The sequence below is a fragment of the Leptodactylus fuscus genome, chromosome 6, assembly GCF_031893055.1.
Source record: "Leptodactylus fuscus isolate aLepFus1 chromosome 6, aLepFus1.hap2, whole genome shotgun sequence".
Taxonomy (NCBI): domain Eukaryota; kingdom Metazoa; phylum Chordata; class Amphibia; order Anura; family Leptodactylidae; genus Leptodactylus; species Leptodactylus fuscus.
In genome coordinates, this window is record NC_134270.1 from 108,396,607 (window position 1) to 108,416,845 (window position 20,239).

A 20,239-nucleotide genomic window follows, 5' to 3' on the forward strand; every position below is an offset into this window, starting at 1 on the left:
ATTCTTAGTGTAGTAAACCGCACCCTATGTAATAAGTTGGAATCTGTGGACCAGACCATGTGCATTGAGAATTGGGAATGTGATTATACATAATTACATAATACCCCGGAGCTCATTACTCATTTGCTTATTTTAGTCTGTTACATCTCTTCTAGGTAAATTGTGATAATTGCCTAACTTGTTCCACATATAGGGTGAATTCACACTGAGTAAACGCTAGCTTATTCTGAACGTAAAACACGTTCAGAATAAGCGGCGTCTAAAGCAGCTCCATTCATTTCTATGGGAGCGGGGATACGAGCGCTCCCCATAGAAATGAATGGGCTGCTTCTTTCACTCCGTGCAGTCCCATTGAAGTGAATGGGAAGTGCCGGCGTGTACGCTCCGGCATGAGCAGAGCTTGCCGTATACGCCGGCACTCCCCATTCACTTCAATGGGACTGCACGGAGTGAAAGAAGCAGCCCATTCATTTCTATGGGGAGCGCTCGTATGCCCGCTCCCATAGAAATGAATGGAGCTGCTTTAGACGCCGCTTATTCTGAACGTGTTTTACGTTCAGAATAAGCTAGCGTTTACTCAGTGTGAATTCATCCTTAAACAGTATTTAAAGCAACCTGTGAGGGGATCTATGCCACCCCAATCTGGGAACAGCCTACAGATGTGTCCTTTCTTAAGTAGGCACTATTGTTTCAGCAAACTTGGCATAAATGAATAGTACAGGAGATTGTAAGAAACTTGTAGTACATCTTATCAGAGAGAAATGACTTTCTGCTCTTATCAGTCCGTTCCCATGCTCACCTACTCTTTACAAAATAACTTTCACTGTAAAAATTGCTGCTTTATCTGTCTTGAGACAGAATGCAGTATACATGTCTCAGATGGTTAATTTCTATACAAGTCTATGGAAAGGGGAGGGGGAGGAGTGAGCAGAGGGAGAGAGCTGGCAGAAGAAAACAAAGACTTAGGGCTCATGTACACGACCATGTGCACAGTCAGTGTGCTAGTTGTGTTTTTCACAGCTAGCACGTTCACCCGTTACGTTCTGTGGCCCCATACACACTACAATGTATTATCATGGAGCCTTGAGTCTTTGGACAAAACTTATGAAATGTGATATTCCTACTAATTAGTAGGTTGGTGGTGGCATGGGCAGCACACGGACATCATATACAGTATGTGCCGTCTGTGCCGTTCAGCCACAGTCCCAGCTTATATACACGGTCGTGTGCATGAGGCCTTGCATTGTGCTGGAACTGAATAAGGATGTTCTATCACAACAAAGTAGATATGTCAGTACATGTCTGTACTTCTTTATATATGTCCTGCTTGGTCCTGGGGCTGTTTTAGATATGTGTGATAACAGCTTTTTTCTACTCTACCACTTCATTACAGTTGTGAGTGGGTCCAGCGCACATTCATGTGATGGTGTCCGGAGACTTAGCAGTGGAAACATTTATATGATAGAGGGCGTCTTTTGATCATCCGCCTCAGGCGGCAGAGAGGCCAGGTTCACCACTGGTACTAATGCACTAATCTATGGCCTGTTTCCAAGGGTGACTAGCAAAAGTTTGCTATACTGAATCTACCATCACCAAAGATAAAGTGCACTGGGGCATGGCCATGACTTCCAGAGCACATGATTTTGCCTGTGGATGAGATCTCCTCCGAGTGCACTGAAAAATTTACTACAGATTACCACCTTTCCTGAGCATATCTAATTGTCACCAGCTTATTATAGAACAACAACATGCCTTTGTTATGTCTGTCACTTTTGTAGATTTGGAGAAAGACAACTTTGAAGTTACATTGAAATGAGGCAGTGGGTGCACTGGGGGCAGGCCTTTAGCCCTGGGAGCACTGCTACCATTGCTCAAGGAGTATGGGTGATATTTTAGGAATGAGGGGATTAACTCCTACTGCATAGGGTGGAATGGGCAATCGATGGTAAAGGGTGTCAGTGGGAAGAGAGGTGCTTCAGGAGTGCCAGTGCACCTACTGCCTCATTTTCATACGTTGTCTATCACTGTACTGAGCTTACAGTTAAATTGCAGTTTAACATGTATTGTAGTGCCCACATGGCATGGCCAGAGAAGGGACAGGGTTAATCTGACAGGAGACAGCCTATGTCTGGAACTGTCTGGTCAGCTTGTAATCTGTAGGTTAAAAGCCTTTTAATGAGGAAGTACTGCAGAACCTTTCATGTTGTGTCCTTGAAGGAAATTAAGAGGTAAGGAGATTGTGATTACCACAAGTACTGCTTCAAGGGCAAGAGATGGACAACCTAATCCACTTCTATGGACTAACCCATCAACCAGCCGCTTCTGCTTTCTCCAGGTCACTTACAGGCGCAGCCAGTGTATGCCCACACCCATGAGAATACAATAGTATCTGTATAAATATGTCACCTTGCCCCCTTTCTCCTTCCTTCATAGTACCTTGCAGCCTATTTTCCAACTCTTCTGAAATGTACGGAAGATATTCTTTCCTTTTTTTGTTCCTGGATTCCTGTTTATGCCAGGTTGTCACCATAGCCAGTTGGGGGTCTGTATTTGTGTAACAGTCTATGGTCTGTATTACTTAGAAGGTTTAGAAACATAACATAGAAACATGGAAGACTGATATTAAAAAAGACCACATATCCATCTAGTCTGTGATTATATTATTTGCATTTTAGCTTTTAAAATACAGCAGATTTTTCACGGTGACAGATGCGGAATGATAAATCTACCACATCTTTCTGGTATACATCAGGCACTCTTAAAGAGCTTGTACGGGCAATTTTCTTTATATCTGGTCAAGCGGGGGAGGTGAAAAAAAAAAATAATTATACTCTCCAGTGCCCAATGCTCTGGTGTTCTCCTGGTGTGTTCCGGTCTTTCTACTCCAGTGGCTTCTCACTGATCTCTTCCTGAGTTCCGCTGAAACCACTGATTGGCCTCAGCGGTTATGTATGGCTGGGACTTTCACCGCACATCAGCATGGTACTGAGAAGACCGGATTGCACAGGGAGGCACCAGAGCACAGTGGAAAGGTGAGTATGAATTTTTTTTAAAATTTTTCACTGTCCCCGGTTGATTTAAAACTTAAAAGGGTTGACCCCTTTAAATTCTCTTACGTTAGGTTCACATTAGGTTCACAGGCAGTTAGCCACAAATTCCATAGACTATAATTGGTTCGATTTTCCTTACAGGACTTTTCTATCCGCTGAGACTCCAACGCAGAACTGAACCTATCCATACTGTCGATTTCCCAACTACATTTGCTGGAAGTTTCTTCCAAGCCTTAAAAAGGACCTTTCATGTCCTCATGTATTTGCGATTTTATACACCGATAGAAAGCCAACAGTGCGCTGAAATGAGTGCACTGTCGGCTTTCCCGTTATGTGCCCCAGGGATGGAGATGTCAGTACCGTTAGTTTCGGCACTAATATCTCCCCACTGTCAGAAAGGTGTTTCTGACAATCTAGCGTCATCCAGACAGTCTAGCGTCATCGCTGCCCTTCTAACAGTGGGGAGAGATTGGTGCCGAAATTTATGGCACTGATATCTCCAGCCATAGGGCACATAACGGAAAAGTCGACAGTGTGCTGAACTCAGTCGGCTTTCTAGCAGCATATAAAACCGCATATGCATGAGGACATGAAAGGTCCTCTGTAACTACTCTTTCAGTGATATATTTCCTGACATTGCTTCTGATCCCCCCAGATAATATCAGATTGTGCACCCTTGATCTTGTATTTAGTTTTTTATTGAAATACGTCCCTCCTGAACCTTATTTATACCTTTAACATATTTATTGGCAGTGTCGTATTCCTCTTTCTCTTCTTTCCTCAAGGCTATACAGATTAAGTTCTTTAATCCTCTCCTGATGTGTTTTATTCTTCAGACCTTCCACCATTTCTGTCGCCCATCTTTGCACTTGTTCTATTTTATTTATGTATTTTTGTAGGTCACAGTATTCAGATGTGGTCTCACCATGGCTTTGTACAACAGGATTACAATCTCTATCTTCCTACTGGTTATACCTGTGGGTGTGCCTGGACACATTGTGAATTTATATTAGGTTCCCAGATATCAGGACCTTTCTCTTCTGAAGTTAGGGCGACACAGAATTGCCAATACAAGGGTCTGTTCTGCAGTCAGTATTAGTTTGAACTGGAGTCTTTTTTTTGGTTAATGAGTAAAAGGTTTTTGTAAAACTTCTTATAATGATGTAATAATAATAACATTAGCAATGCCTTTGCTCGTTCAGCAGTTTCCTGACCCCTGTGCTGTAACGCCCTCACTCATTCACCCTTATTCACAGCTCCATCCTGTACAAGAACTGGGTCCTGAGAATAGTGTCGGCCTCTGTAGGGGGCAGGCAGATTAGGATGTAAGGTAATGGCAGGCCACATTACTTATTACTTAGACTTTTGCACTATTTACCTTTTCCTCTAAGATAGTGAATTAGATCCTTGCAGAGCCTTGCACAACTAGAATGTACAAATAGTAGTGACCCTACAATACACTATAGTCCTGCTATATAATGCCAAGTCAATATCTATCTATCTATCTATCTATCTATCTATCTATCTATCTATCTATCTATCTATATGTATGCTATAAAATATGTGCTGCATCCTGAGTTAGAATGGGAATTACATTCAGAATTATTAACTTTGTGGTCATCTGTACCTGGTATTTGTGAATGGTCCGAACTATTTGGACATAAAATAGCAAACATGACACTTTAAGAAAATTTTTCTTTCTTCTTATGAATACATTTAGAGGGTCACTTGAATTCCCATCTAAGGTCCTCTTTATTCTGTACAGCCATTATTCTACCACCTGTGCAATCTCTAATCCACACAACACAACAGGCACACTTGTCTCCTAAGCTTTCCATAGCTGGCGCACACTTTGGAATAAGGATAATGTGAACATTTACCATTTACTGTATTAACACTTTCTTTCCATGTGATCCAGCCATCAACATACGAGTGATGTGCAGGGTGTGTTGTCCTGCCCTGGGGAGCAGAACAGTAAGGCAGTGTCAGAGAAGAGACGAGCGGCAGCAACAAGTGCACAACAGACTGGAGAAAGGGCATAGGGGGGAGGAGGAGAGAGGAGGGGTGGGGGGGCTATGGGAACAAGTGAGAGACAAAGAGAAATGAGAAGGGGGGTAGAGTACTGGCACCACTGACTGCATGAAGTGGCCACAGACAGAGGGAGGGTAGAGCAGGGAAAGATACAGAGCCCAGTATAGACATTTTTAACCCAGCCACCTTGGCATAACACTTATAGGATCAACCCTGGAACACAATAAAGTGAGAGCGTGTCACCCAAAAAACATAAAGTATTTGAGTGAGAAAGCGCCACATAACCGTGCGCTGTGTTTTAGTAGTGATTGTAAAATGACGACATCGGGGAGAAAATAAATGCAACTCCATAGTAAAGTTTATGGATCTTGTATGGTTAAAACTTCTTTAACTCTCTATTAGACTTTGTGTTTCAGTTGTGCACTGATATCTACTGTCAATGAGGGATAAAAATATTGCTTACTTTCAGAGGCTGAATTCCTACAGACCAAAGGGTAGGTACCGTGGGTTTAAACACGGATAGTTTTTTCCACTATATATCCACGACAAAATCTGTGTATAGCACATGCAGTCATATCACAGTATATATGATTTTTTAGAGGCAAAATACACCCTCTTTTTGCAGACACTAAATATAAATGGGTAGAACCTGCAAAGCATTTGCAACAATTTGTCTTGAAATATTTGCCCACGCAGCATGCATCGTACTTGCTGCCAAGATCCAAAGGTGGTCGGAGTGTGGTAGACAGATGGATGTGTGCTCCCTACAGCTGTGCCACCCCCTGTGCCTGTATTCATATGATGTCATGACGGCTGCAGTGTTGTTGGCTCCAAGTTACAGAGCATATTTAGCTGCGGCTAACAGATCAATCTCTCTGACTGTACAGTGCCAGGACGCAGGCCAAGTGTCTACTGGTAGAGGAGAGAAGAATTTTCTGGAAGCAGAAAGTTTCTGCTACTCGTTTTTTCCCAATGGGGTGCGGTCACACCTTGCGGCATATAACCAAACCCTTTACTATTTACAACAGTTGTCAAAACATAAACTTGAGCAGTTGCCCATAGCAACCAACCGGATTGCAATTTTCACCTTACAAGTTTCTAGGAGCACTTCCCCCCTTGCTATGACATAGTTACCCACAATTGAAAATTCCTACAAGGGAATACACGCGTATCACATTGAAAGCAATAGGAAAAAAAGCCTCCCATTGATTTCAATGGGGAGCGCTCGTATGCCGGCACCCATTCAAGTCAATGGGATCTGTTTTTTACGTCGCTCACTCTGAACGGGTTTTACGTTCAGAATGAGCGAGCGTAAACTCCGTGTGCAGGCTCCCTTAACGTGCATTGCTGCTGGGATTGACACATTATCACCAAGAGATGGGCCTAAGAAGGAAAAGGATTCAACTGCAGAGTCTGCTTCAGCATTCCACCTACATGGAAAAACGGCACAAGCAGTAAATATTTAGAAAATGGAAGACCAGTGTCTAAGTGCTATAAGGCACATCTCTATAAGTGGGTACAGTACTTCAAACCAACTAAATAGAAACACAAAAGAAAGGCGAAGCACAGAAGAATGAAAAGTTATAAAATACCATACTTTATGGAAACATAATAAAAAACATAAAGACAAGAGGAAACACAACACATGAGAATAAATAAGGGCCAAGGAGGAAGGTACAGGTGTACAATCACAGTGGAAGACTAGGGGTATAGGGATGAGAACATGCACACATTGATGTCAATAAGTTGATGTACGTCAAAAAAGTATTAGAAAAGTATACAAACAATTACGGTAGATCAAGAATCTATATGTGTGTAAATAATGTTATCCCATAATAACAACAATGGTAGCATGTAATCCAGATAGAGTGACCCAGTCTCACAGCCTAAGAGCAGCTGCACATCGAGGAAGAGAGAGAGGTAACACAAGTGTAAGCATATAGCCGTGATGGCGAACCTATGGCACGAGTGCCAGAGGTGGCCCTCAGAGCGCTCTTTTTGGGCACCTATCCATGGAACAGATTATACTGTGTGGAGGCCACTGTGAAGCAAATTGTATAATGTGGGGACCACTCTGCAGCAGATTATACTGTGTGGGGGCCACTGTGGAGCTGGTTGTACTGTGTGGGGTCACAGTGGAGCAGAACGCTCTATAAAGCTCCATTCGTATGACCATATTTTGCAGGTCTGTAATTGTGTTCAATTATGGATCCACACAGTATTAAGGTTAAATTGCTGTGTTGGCACTTTGTGATAAATTACTGGGTTTTGGGTTGTAATTTGGGCACCTGGTCTCTAAAAGGTTCACCATCACTGGCATATAGCATTATACACCCATGGTGCATCCTTGACACTGTAGCTACAACCAGCAGAAGGCCCACCCCGACGCACGTTTCAGTATATGTGCCTTTGTCAAGGGGTCCAGCATTCCACCGCACGGATCAGGGCAAGGGAAAAAGAAGAGAAATCTGAGGCAGATGTCTGCCTCATATCCATCTTCATTTTCCGTCGTATAGACAAGGACTAATACTGTAAATGTAAGACTAGACAGCTTTAAAATACAGCAGATTTCTCACAGTAGCAGATGCTGAATAATAAATCTGCCACATCTCTCTATACAGTGTAATCTATCTTTACAGCTATTTATTATAAGGGTGCATTCAGACTACGTAACGCCGGGCGTGTATGAGAGCTGTGCACGCCGGCATTACGGCAGACTGCCGAACACTTCCCATTCACTTCAATGGGAGCACTCGTAACAGCGGCGTTTACGAGCGCTCCCATTGAAGTGAATGGGAAGTGTTCGGCAGTCTGCCGTAATGCCGGCGTGTACGGCTCTCATACACGCCCGGCGTTACGTAGTCTGAATGCACCCTTAGCTTGGTTTATGCAAAAGTGTCAAAATTTAGGCACATATTTTAGTCGCCTGCTAAGAGACGCCTGTCCCTGCTAATCTACACCTTCTTTCTGCTAAGCCATGCCCCTGGACTGACAATGTGCAAAAATTGTCAACAAACAAAAAATGAGATCTAACCCAAATTTCCCATTTTTTTGGACACAAATTACACCAACATTTTGGCACGTTTTCATAGCAGATCAGCCACACTGTTTACTGTTGTTTTCAACTTGTGTGGAAATTTCCGAAGAGTTGGGTGTCTCCGTTCTGTTCTGCGAGATTGTGGGTGATCTCAGCTTTTATTCTGTGTGGCATTTTCGGAAATGACATGAGCTCAGTATCTGTTATTTATGAGACAATGTTTGACTGTGGCTCAGAAGGGAAGGAGGTGACAGCCAAGAGATGCTCAAATTATTGCTTATTCAAGGCTTATTTCCTTATTCAAAGTTTCATTTCTGTCAACAAGTTAGGGGAGCTTTATTAAAACTAGAGCACAATAAAGTCGTAGAACCAATCAGATTGCAGTATTGTTTTAAACTGAGGTTTTCAGCCGTGTGTATTGGACAAGTGTATTGGACATTTACACCGACTGGTGACTTGATGAATCCCCCCGTGTGTTTTTGTTATAATTTTCAATGGGGATATGATTTGCGCAGTTGAAATATTTATTTAATAAGTGTTATCTGTAAAATAACACCAAAAACTACAACAAAATACTTAAACATTTTTTTTCCAATTTTTTTTTTACCCAACTTTGACCATCTGAACGCACCTTTACAAACTATTGTGTATTATTTTGTATGTATAATATGATGTTTGTACTGCGCGATTTTGTATTCCTACACAATCAGTGCACGTGGAATTATCGCCATATCCTGTCAGAATAGTTGGCACCAGGAATGGGTTTTCCTGGATGCCAGTCCACAGAAGGGGGAGGTGTCAGTCGGCAGGGGCAGTTGAGCGGCATGTCCTTTGTTGATATGACAGCAGGCATTGTGACGGTCAGAGGCTATGCCGCAATGCTGGTATAAAGGAGTGTGTTTAGTGTGTTTGCACTGTAAGTTTGTAACGTGCCAGAGAAACCTGGTCTTTGAGTGAGCAGCGGGGTAGGACTGAATCCTGCTGCCGAGAACCAAGTCACGGGATTATATGTCACACAACATTGAACAAACAAAGCAAATAAGATGAATAAAGGAAGATAGAAAGCACATCATAATTGAAATAAATTTGGGGGCATTGCTTTATTAAAGTATAAGAAATAAAATCTCATTGCCCAATAATTCTGGCCTGTTCGCCTTCATGTATCAGACTCCTTATGTAATATGTAAAGGGTCTTGGCTCCCATCAGACACTTGTGATCAAGGTGAGTCAGTCAGATATGAATGTCTTTGTAGGAACCGCAGAAGTCTGGTATCAGAGTTCACATTCCAGCCTGTACAACAATGCCAAAATTACATTAATGATTGGCAAAAAAGTGTGACTCTCCCAGCTACTCTTCACCCTGGAACCTTACATAATAGATTATACTTTAAGGTGGGTGACGGAGAGCCTTTCCGTTTAAAAAGCGGTTACCTGTGGACACCTTAGAATATAATGGGGGTCTGTCAGGTATCTGCCACTTTTATACTGAAACCATACCTCTCAACTTTTGAAGAACCGAAAGAGGGACAAAATGTGCTACGCGCCGCATCAAATTTAGCCCCGCCCACTTTTGTGTTGACTACGCCCATTCTCATTAATTTTTCATGTGCCCGCACACAGTATAATCCTCCTACAGTCACCTGTAAATTATATGTCCCCCTCCATCTCTGCCCCCAGTTTCATATACACCCTTCATCTGCCCCCAGTTTCATATCCCCCCTCCATCTCTGCACCCAGTTTCATGTCCCCTCCATCTCTGCCCCCAGATTCATGTCCCCCCATCTCTGCCCAGATTCATGTCCCTCCATCTCTGTCCCCAGATTCATGTCCCCCATATCTGTCCCCAGATTCATGTCCCCCCTCCATCTCTGCCCCCAGATTCATGTCCCCTCCATCTCTGCCCCAGATTCATGTCCCCTCCATCTCTGCCCCCAGATTCATGTCCCCACATCTCTGCCCCCAGATTCATGTCCCCTCCATCTCTGCCCCCAGATTCATGTCCCCCCCTTCATCTCTGCCCCAGATTCATGTCCCCACATCTCTGCCCCCAGATTCATGTCCCCTCCATCTCTGCCCCAGATTCATGTCCCTTCCATCTCTGCCCCCAGATTCATGTCCCCTCCATCTCTGCCCCCAGATTCATGTCCCCCCCTCCATGTCTGGCCCCAGATTCATGTCCCCACATCTCTGCCCCCAGATTCATGTCCCCTCCATCTCTGCCCCAGATTCATGTCCCTTCCATCTCTTCCCCCAGATTCATGTCCCCTCCATCTCTTCCCCCAGATTCATGTCCCCTCCATCTCTGCCCCCAGATTCATGTCCCCCCATCTCTGCCCCCAGATTCATGTCCCTCCATCTCTGCCCCCAGATTCATGTCCCCACATCTCTGCCCCCAGTGTCATGCCGTCCTCTCCTTCATCTGCCCCCAGTTTCACGTTCCTCCTCAGTGTACACATTACACTTACCTTCTCCTTGTTCCCTCACTGCTCTCTCTCTCGCGCACAGTTGTAGACGCGATGTGATGTCATCACATTGCGTCTACACAGCCAGTAGGCGGCATGCAGCGGCGAAGCAAGGAGCTGAACTGTGACAGCTCCTTGCTTCAGCCGCGTATGTGTTCAACTCAGATCTGCGTCCTCTGGAAGCAGATCTGAGTTGAAATCGGGACATACCTCCCTCCAACCGGGACCGCGGGACACGTCACCGGAATCGTGAATGTCATGCGGAAATCGGGATGGTTGGGAGGTATGCTGAAACTGTTGGAGAGAAAAGTCCTTCTCATAGAAGTGAACGTAGTCTAGATTTCCCACTCACAAATTGCTGTAGAACTAGGCAGATTTTCTATTCAGAAGTCTTGGAAAGCTGGGTGGCAGCACCTTTAAACAATTAACAGACATTTCTTAATGTGCATTTTTAAAGAGAATTTCTAGATGTAAACACCTTCTGATGTCTCAGATCCCCTGGCACATCCCTATAACCTGAGGGGAGCCTTACTTACGGTAGGCTAGGTTCACATCTGCGCTCAGGTTTCCGTTCGAGGGGTATGCTTGGTGACCCCCTAAATGGAAACCTAATCCGCATAAAAAAGGACTTAGTTTAGAAAACCCGCTGAACCCCATAGACTATAATGGGGTATGTGTTGTTTCCATTTTGTTTCCGCCTAAAAAGGGCGAAAAATGTGGAGAGGGAACGTTATCCCCATACGGAGAACAAGCACAGATGTGAACCAAGCCTTAGCTAGCCTCTGAATTTTCCCCCAGGAATATGGGCATTTCAGTATTGTCTCTGAAGTGTACTGAAACCAACCTGGCACAGCACCCCTCCTCAGAAACCTCTTTTGTCTTATCTCAATAACACCTACTTAGAAGGCTCATATTCCCTTTAAAGCGTGTAACATCCCATGATTTTTTAGCTTTTGTTGTATATGCATTTTCCAGTTTACTCTGCCACAAATTATACTATGCTGGGAATTGTAGTCCTTGCACATTTTTAGGTCAGTGTCTTCAACTGATAATCCCAGGAGCAGATTTCCTCAGGATGCTCCTTGTCTCCTTACATGGAGACATATCATGGCTCTCTATAGTGACGGTCTAGAAATAGAGCGGGGTTATTTTCCAGGCTCCCCCATTTTAACTCCCTTGTGCCTTGGCGAGGAATGTGCACAGTCTCTGTGAATGTAGACCTGAGCGATATCCAAATATTTATGTTTCTATGTACAAAAATATCCAAATTATTCCAGAAAATTCCCCTTTACTTGTGGTCAGGACTTGAAATTGAATGTTCTGGTCTGGTTAGCCATGTAGCCAATGTAAAAGGACATGCCAAGTTTATGTAGTCAAAGTTATCAGACCTTCATATGTCTTACATTACTACCACCATTAAACAACCATCCAAGGGACAAGCTGCTATATACAATGGTCATATGTGCCATCCGCTTTGTTAGAACTGTCAATCAGCATTGACAACAGCATCTCTTCATGTACCCCATTAAAGGGGTTTTCCCTACAAATGTTTTTTTTATCTGACCTGTACATGTGACTTCAACCACCCCCTATGTCCTATGTGCTCTCTCGATTTTGCGAACCTGCAACTTCAGTTTGGTTTTGTGTGGTTGTTTGGGGGGCTCACTGGACCTTTGATGTAGGTCCCCATCTCCCACCTCCTTTCTCATGCCTTTATACTCTCTTGGTTCCATGTGCCTATGGCTCCAGTTTTAGAATGAGTTATTTTGCATTATTTTTGTGTTATTATCTATTATTTTATGGAAAATCTTTAATAAAATCTAATTCTTCATAAAATAGTGACCAGTTGGGGTGCAGAGCCTTAATGTCCATCAGGTGTCTTTGGAATCTTTCCATGCCTTCTTCCTTTTGACCTAATAAGACATTGCAAAGAGTGGATTGGATGCTTAGCTGCACTTTGCCCCTGCAGTGTCGGTCAGTGTTAAAGGGGTTTTCCAAACAAACAAAGAAGCATACAGATAAACCATCTGCACTGTACCAGTAACTTAATCCACCTGATACGTGCCCTCTCTTTAGATATTCACCCCAATAGCACCATTATATTCTCAGCTTGCAATGGCCAGAGTAGGCTGTCCTTACTATGGAGCATGTGACTGCTTACAAGGAAAAACTATATTTCCCTGGTATACCTTGCTCTATGTGCTTTCTAACCATTGCACTGGCCATTGCTTCAAACAGATATCATTCATGCAGTGCACATGCTCCATCTATTAGGATGGCACATGCAGGGTTATGTAGCTCTGATTTACTAAGCAGCTATAGGAAAGTGAAAGAAACAAAGCAGGCACACTCATCCTGAATGAAGATGGACTACATGTCGTATATATTGACAACATTGGTAGGGTTAGTTGGATTGCATTGGGTTTTTTCTAATGACATATACACTTTTGCTAATTACTTTCAATAAGTGAAAATAATATATTGTAACTTACGTTTATATGAAATATTGTTATTGTGGAAATACTCCTTTAAGACTAAATAAGACACCTGTACTAACTCTGGAGAAGTTTACATCACATCAATTTTACCTCTTAAATGTAAATGTAGTTCGATTTAACTCCCCCAACCCTAGGCAAACAGACTACCATCAGCACCTCACAATGTATCACGAATGTCCAAGAACTGCTGCCATCCTCTGAAAAATAACTTTTTTTCCCTATATTCCTTATATAGATTAGCACATTTGAAGGAGGTGATGAGCTCATGAAAGAGGTCAAGCTCTCCATACATATGCATGATTTTCCAGAATGGGAGTTCAAATGGAAGGCAGATGACAGGAAAGCTTCCCACACAAAGTATAATGCCTTGTTAGTGTCCCCACATAGTATAATGTTCCCCTTAGTGTCCCCATGCTTTATATAGTCCCCTAAGCATCCTTACACAGTATAATGCTCCCTCAATGAGCCCTACACTTACTCTGTGCCATTTACATAGTGTAATGACCTATTTTACTGTTCCCATGCACAGTATAATGTCCACTTGTGTCCTCACCTCACTATAATGTCTCCTTTCTGCTCCAAGACAGTATTATGTCCACTTATGCCCAACACAAAGTACAATGCCCACTATTCCCACGCATTATAATGCTTATTCCCCCAGCTTAGACTGCAGACAGTGTAATGCCTCCAGGACAGCCCCTACATAATATAACGCCCCAACTCAGCCCCACACATTATAATGCCCCATCTCAGCGCCCACGTGGTATCATGCCACCAGCCAGCATGCAGTACATGGCCTAGGGATTGAGCAGCGACTATGCTTCTCAGTACTAACTTCTCTTAGGACTCCCTATCTCTTCTCTGCTCCTGGTGTCACATAGTAAGGCCAGCAAGCAGTGCAGAGAAGGAGTGGAGCTTCCTTAAAGTGGTGACTAGTAAGAAGTATCCTCATCAGTCACTCCCCATACCACACTGGTGACCTACAATTACTTCTGTCAGTACAGATGGTAGCACTTATTTGTTATCGGCAGGATTTGGTAACCAGTGAGTGGCCACTCTTCTGATGATAATGATTATCATTTAGGAAGGCCACAGATAGCAATGGGGCAGTTTTAACTATGAATATGCCCCATTGTGTATGCCACTGCGCAGCCATAGTCCAGCAGTTGTGGTGTTGTTTACAGGGCTAAGGGAGTCACTCACAACTGATGAACCAATTTAGGACATGGAGAACTTGACTTCTTTCGAGAGTTCTCCACCCTCTTTGGTAGGTAAGGAGGGACTTTGAGCAATAAGTCAGTGCCAGCAAATCTATGTTTAGTTTATATCTAAAAGGGTGACCTGTGGAAGAACCACTGATTTATAACTAATGTCTCTTTGTGACCCCATTGATGTCCCGAGGCCCTGATGTCCATCTTCTGCTGTGTTTCTTTACCTGCACAGTATGATCGGTGCCCAATTGTCAGATGAAGCTCACGTCTCATTGGGCTGCATTGTTTTGTCAGTTTGATAGATGGGATAGTGGAAAGTTGGCTTACGTATGTGTGTGGGATAACTCCTCCGCCATGAATGTATCTAATTACCGATGCGATGATGGAAGCACGGCCACGCATTACAAGGGATTGTGCACAGAATGGAGCTTACAATAGGCAAAAATAAACTATATCACTCTCCGAGGGCACAGCGTGTGCTAGTTCTGCCAGGAGAGTGGGTGTTAATATCACCTTTTATTATTATCATGGGGATCCAAGTTTTTCTATTAACCATTTAAGACAGAGCAAATATTTTTGGGTTTTGGCTTTTTTTAAATTTTTTATACAGGACCAGCCTTCTTGCACATTACTTATGTTGTAGGGATAGTCTCCTTACATGGAGACTATGCCATAGTATGGCATCAATAGACTACTAAAGACCACTACTATATATAGTATTTGTCCTAGCTATCTGTATTTGGAGACAAAGTGGGAACGTGAATCTCCTGGCCTTCACTGCAAAGTCTATACAGGACCCTCTACCTACCATCTGCCATTGTTAATACCTTATGTGACGGAGGGGCTTGGATGCAAATGCTGTCTTTGCCCTTCCTATTGTTACACCCCAAGTGTCAATTGCAGACTTGTATAGCATTTAGTGCTCACTAAAATGAACAGTTCTTTTTCAGTTGCCAGGACCCCTTTAGGTAGTAGATGTCTGGGTTCACATGAGAGTTGTCCTTTCCATTTCTGCACCCAGTTTTCTCTAAGAAAAGTAAAAGAGCAGATCTTTTGACCAATCTCATTCTTTTTTCAGGATGCAAATTGCTTCCTAAATGCATCCATTCAGTCAAGAAAACGTATTGAGCATCTGATATTTTATGCTTCAGTTATCCAATCAGTTGGGAAAAGCTGATGAAAAGACTCTTGGGTAAATACTAGTGAGAACCCATGAGCCATAAGCTGCTTGTAGTCAGTCAACCAAATGGACCCCCCTCTGCCCATTATTTTGGCTTGGTTAAACATGTATATTATTTCAATGAAGCATAGTGGAGATAAGCAGCCACCAGAAACCTATGGGTCTGCTGATCTCTGAAGGAAAGCAAAAAGATTGGACTGGAAAAAGATTCTGTTCTTGTTTTACTGAATAGTAATCCCCTCGAGGGATCTGCTAGGTCCCATTAATATCATCAGGATGTGATGAAAAATATGTAATGTGTATGAATATCTTCGGAATATTCCAAGGAAAACTGATATGCAGTACTTGTTATGCCTAGCGCAGGACGTGTCACTTGTGTATATTTCACAACTATTTCACAGTTAATGATGGGACTGTAAAGAAATGGTAACAGTTCCTGGGCATTTGACATATTGTGGCGAGCAATGTTGGAGTGATGTTAATATCATCTTAGCAACCAAACTTTTAGATTTATGCTCTTTTACTTTTTTTCAGGTTTTTCATGTGGCCTATGTTTGGATCAAATTTGCAAACTCTCCTCGACCCGATCTATGGGTATTGGAACGATCTACAGATTTTGGTGCCACATACCAACCCTGGCAGTATTTTGCATGTAAGTTTGGTTCTTAAAGTGACTGTTTGCCCTAGAACATACATTTTTTTTTCTAAATAGGTTAATAAAAATCTGCGCCAATTAATTTCCTAATATATATATATATATATATATATATATATATATATATATATTTAAAAACAAACAAAAAAAACAAAACATTAACATGCTTGCTGGCTGGAGTCACCACTAGAGGGAGCTTGGGAGCTTACTGTATCCTATTGGCATATTAAACTCTAGAACAGACCTGGGCAAAGTCCGGCCCCCGGGCCATATCCAGCCCTCTGACTGATTCAGTCCGGCCCGCATAGCTTTGACTAGGGAGGCGTGTCTAGGGGGCGTGTCTTAGTGCCGGCAGGAAGATGGAGATGTGTCTATATGTGTGTCTGTCTATGTGTGTGTGTGTGTGTGTGTGTGTGTGTGTGTGTCTATATGTGTCTGTCTCAGCAACCTAGGGGCAGAGATGGAAGGGGAATGTTATACTAGGGCAGAGATGGTAGATGGAGGGGGGGACATGAAACTGGGGGAGAGATGGAGGGGGGGACATGAAATGGGGAAAATAAAGGGGGATATGAAACTGAGGGAGAAATGGAGGGGGGGGACATGAAACTGGGGGTAGATGAAGAGGGCACTTAGACTGGGGGGACATTAAACCGTGGAGGAAGCTGTAGGGGGACCTGTCTGCCTCTAGTTGCCCCCAGTTTAATGTCACCCTCCAGCTACCCCTATGGTTTAATGTCTGCTTCCCGATTTTAATGTCCCCCTCTAGTTGCCCCCAGTTTCATGTCCCGCTCCAGCTGTCAATTTATTGCCCCCCTCCAACTACCCCCACTGTTTAATGTCCCCCTCCAGCTGCTCCAGTTTCGTGTCCCCTCTAGTTTCCCCCAGTTTACACTGGGGCACCAGGTGAGGGACTTAATACTGTGGGGCAGTTGGAAGGGAACATTATAGTGTGGGGACATATAATGTACGGGTGACTGTAGGAGGATTATACTGTGTGGGGGCACATGGAAAGATGATTGGGGATGGGCGGAGTCAACATAGAAGTGGGTGGAGCTAAATTTGCTGTGGCGCGGCCCTCTAGCATAGTTTCAATTTCTTATGCGGCCCCATGGGAAAATTAATTGCCCACCCCTGCTCTAGAGGGTGAATTTATCATACATTTTAAGTCAGTTTCTGGTGTAAGACGTATGATAAAAGTGACAGTTTGCCTTAAAAACTCAAGCACTTTCTAATATTGGCTATAGAACAGCATGTTAAATTTGGATATATTGACAGGTAGGGTTTTTGTATCCACCACTATGGGAAGGGGCTTAGAAGCTTCTGTTACTCAGTTCAGTGTACTAACTGCCTACTGTAAACCCCTATTCTGTCTTTATTGGTGACTACAGGTAGTCAGCGTTTTAGCAGTAAAACAAGGCAAGGTTGAATTCAGTGGGAATGACCACAAAGGAGACCTATAAATGTTATTACAAAGTATATGACCTGCTGTGACCTGTAGTGTTCCTTCACATGAAGTCCTTGTCTTAAAGAATCTGTATCTCTCTCCGTGTCTTCAGCTCCTACTCCCTGGTTATATTTAGCTCTGAGAACGCAGTTTGGAGACCACTAATTGGAATAAGATGAGGAGATCTTCAAGTACATTTCTTGCCAATTTTTAAACACAAATCCCTGGGGTCTGCAGGTCCTTATCTCCCGACCCTTCATGTCCTGTCATTGAATAGTTTATATTCAGATTTAACTTCATAACTTACTGGGTGGAACCACTTCCGACTTTCCTCCATATTACCCCTCACAACACAACATTACTTCTGTCACATAAGGCTTGTTCTCACTAACAGCATCACTTGTGGATAGGTCACTACCACCCACAATATCAGCACACTTAATCCTGAAATACTCTGTGCTGCTATGGATAATGCTCCTTCTGCTATTTAGCTCTATGACAGCCAGCTAGTCTCCTTTCCCTCATATCCTCACATTGTCCCTATTCCATGTAAACCTGCTAACCACAATATTAACAGCTCCCTCCTGAAATACTCTGCACTGCTACTGATCCTGATCCTTCAACTACAGTATGTTACCTGCCATTTATCTCAACTCCATTGCTTATCGCATGACTGTACCTCAGTCACATATAGTCCTATCCTCAAATCATCATATGAGTGAGCAGGTCATGGTATCTCCCAAGATCAACCCATTCTGCTCCTGAAATACTCTGTTCTGCTAGGAAGCAGCCTGCTCATGTTCTCTGGTAACCCTGTGAGCCCTTCTAGTCCTTTTCTCTCTGCATGATTCGTGCGGACACCGCGCAGAAAACACACAGACCTCATTATAGTCTATGGGATCCGTGTACTTTCATTGCTCACCGCTTTTTAATGTGTTCAGTATTCCGTTCGGGGTCCCCAAGCGGACTCCCCGAACGGAATATCGAATGCTGATATGAACCAAGGCCTAAGAATGACCTTGGTTATGTTCCTCTGTGATGTGTTTTTGTACCCACTAATATGTGGATATATATTATTTCATATCCCCACCTGTGGAGCCGTCCATACAGTGATATCTCTAACAGATGGTGGATGCAGTGTCCTGCATTGTTCCCCCACTTATCATGGATCCTCTTCCTTCCGCCACCTTTGCGATGTCCACTGAGGGCTGTTAAGTTGCTAGTTTTGTAAAGACCAATTACCCGTGTAACCTCCAATCCTTCCTGGACATTAACGTCCATTCACGCAAATCTCCTCTCTCTTTCACTATGATCGCCAGATGCAGGGAAGACACAGAGCAGTTTTTTCTTAGTACCTTCTCTTTGGGCCTCAATATCCACTCTTCATAGTATTTTGTTTAATATGCCTGAAGGGCTTATGTCCCTTGTCAAGGGTTGGCCACCAGTATATTCTGACCTATGTGTAGATGAAATAATCATTTATCACCATATATTAATGAAATTGTCTCCTATTCCCTAGCTTCCAAGAGGGACTGCATTGAGCGCTTTGGAGCACAGACTCTACATCGGATTACCAAAGATGATGATGTCATATGTGCCACAGAATATTCCCGCATTGTGCCATTGGAAAATGGAGAGGTAAGCATCATATTGATTTCATTTTCAGTCTTTGGCCTATCATATTCTGTTTTACTCGATGTGTTTCTTATCTTATTCTTATGATTTCAGATTGTGGTTCCCTTGGTGACCAAACGTCCAGGAGCCTTAAACTTCTCCTATTCTCCTCTGCTCCGGAACTTCACCAAAGCAACCAATATACGTTTAAGGTTCCTCAGAACAAACACCCTATTGGGACATCTTATGGGCAAAGCACAGGGGGATCCCACTGTAACCAGAAGGGTGAGTAACAGGAGCAATACTCGAAGCCTGGGAAAAGAGCAATGATATGGACCTTGTTGTATCATGTCACATGTGTATATAACAGCAGTCTATCTTAAAGGGGCTGCCGACCCCAGATTGATTTTTCATACTAATGACCTATTTAACCTGTCCTGTGGGAGATCAATGCCCAAACGCTACACAGATCAGCTGTTACAACACCTTTCAAGTAATAGGAAAGTAGCCACCACTATGGAGTGGATGGGAATGCTGTTACTGGAATACGAGTGGTGCTGTACATGTCCCCCCCTCTGCCACTTGGAGACTGGTGTAACAGTGGATCTGTGTGGGGTCTGAGTGTTTGATCCCTCCAGCTCACATACCGATGACCTCTCCTGTGTCATTTATTCATACATATCTTTTCTCTTTCTATGTTTAGAAACAGTAATAAAGTTAGAGGGGTGGTCCTATCAGTGATTGACAGCCTCCACCACTATGGCGGTGTATAAAGATATAGTCGCCAATCACTAGTAATACAGCCCCTCTGAATCAATTACTGTTTCTAAGCATACAAAGAGCAGAGATATAAATGATCAATGTGCTCAGATCCTCCTGTCTGCAAACTATAGTATTTTTATGGTGAATGGGTCCTTTAATAATAAACTGCTGACAAAGCATCCCCCTGCAGGAACCCCGAGCAAGGGTGGGAAAACATGTCAGCAAATGTATATGTTCCCTGTAACACTTCCATAGGAGAAAGTGAACATTACATTGTGTCCATTCAGATCAATGG

The 20,239-nt window shown here is 43.3% G+C and overlaps 1 protein-coding gene across 2 annotated transcripts in view; it reads left to right on the forward strand.

The window, feature by feature from the left end:
* LAMA5 (laminin subunit alpha 5) overlaps positions 1-20,239 on the forward strand; it is a 107,160-nt gene that overhangs the window by 23,681 nt on the left and 63,240 nt on the right. For both annotated transcript variants that reach the window (XM_075276989.1, XM_075276990.1), the window contains exons 3-5: positions 16,004-16,121; positions 19,088-19,206; positions 19,297-19,467. In XM_075276989.1, coding sequence (XP_075133090.1) covers positions 16,004-16,121; positions 19,088-19,206; positions 19,297-19,467 — 408 coding nt within the window. The remainder of the gene's footprint in view (positions 1-16,003; positions 16,122-19,087; positions 19,207-19,296; positions 19,468-20,239) is intronic.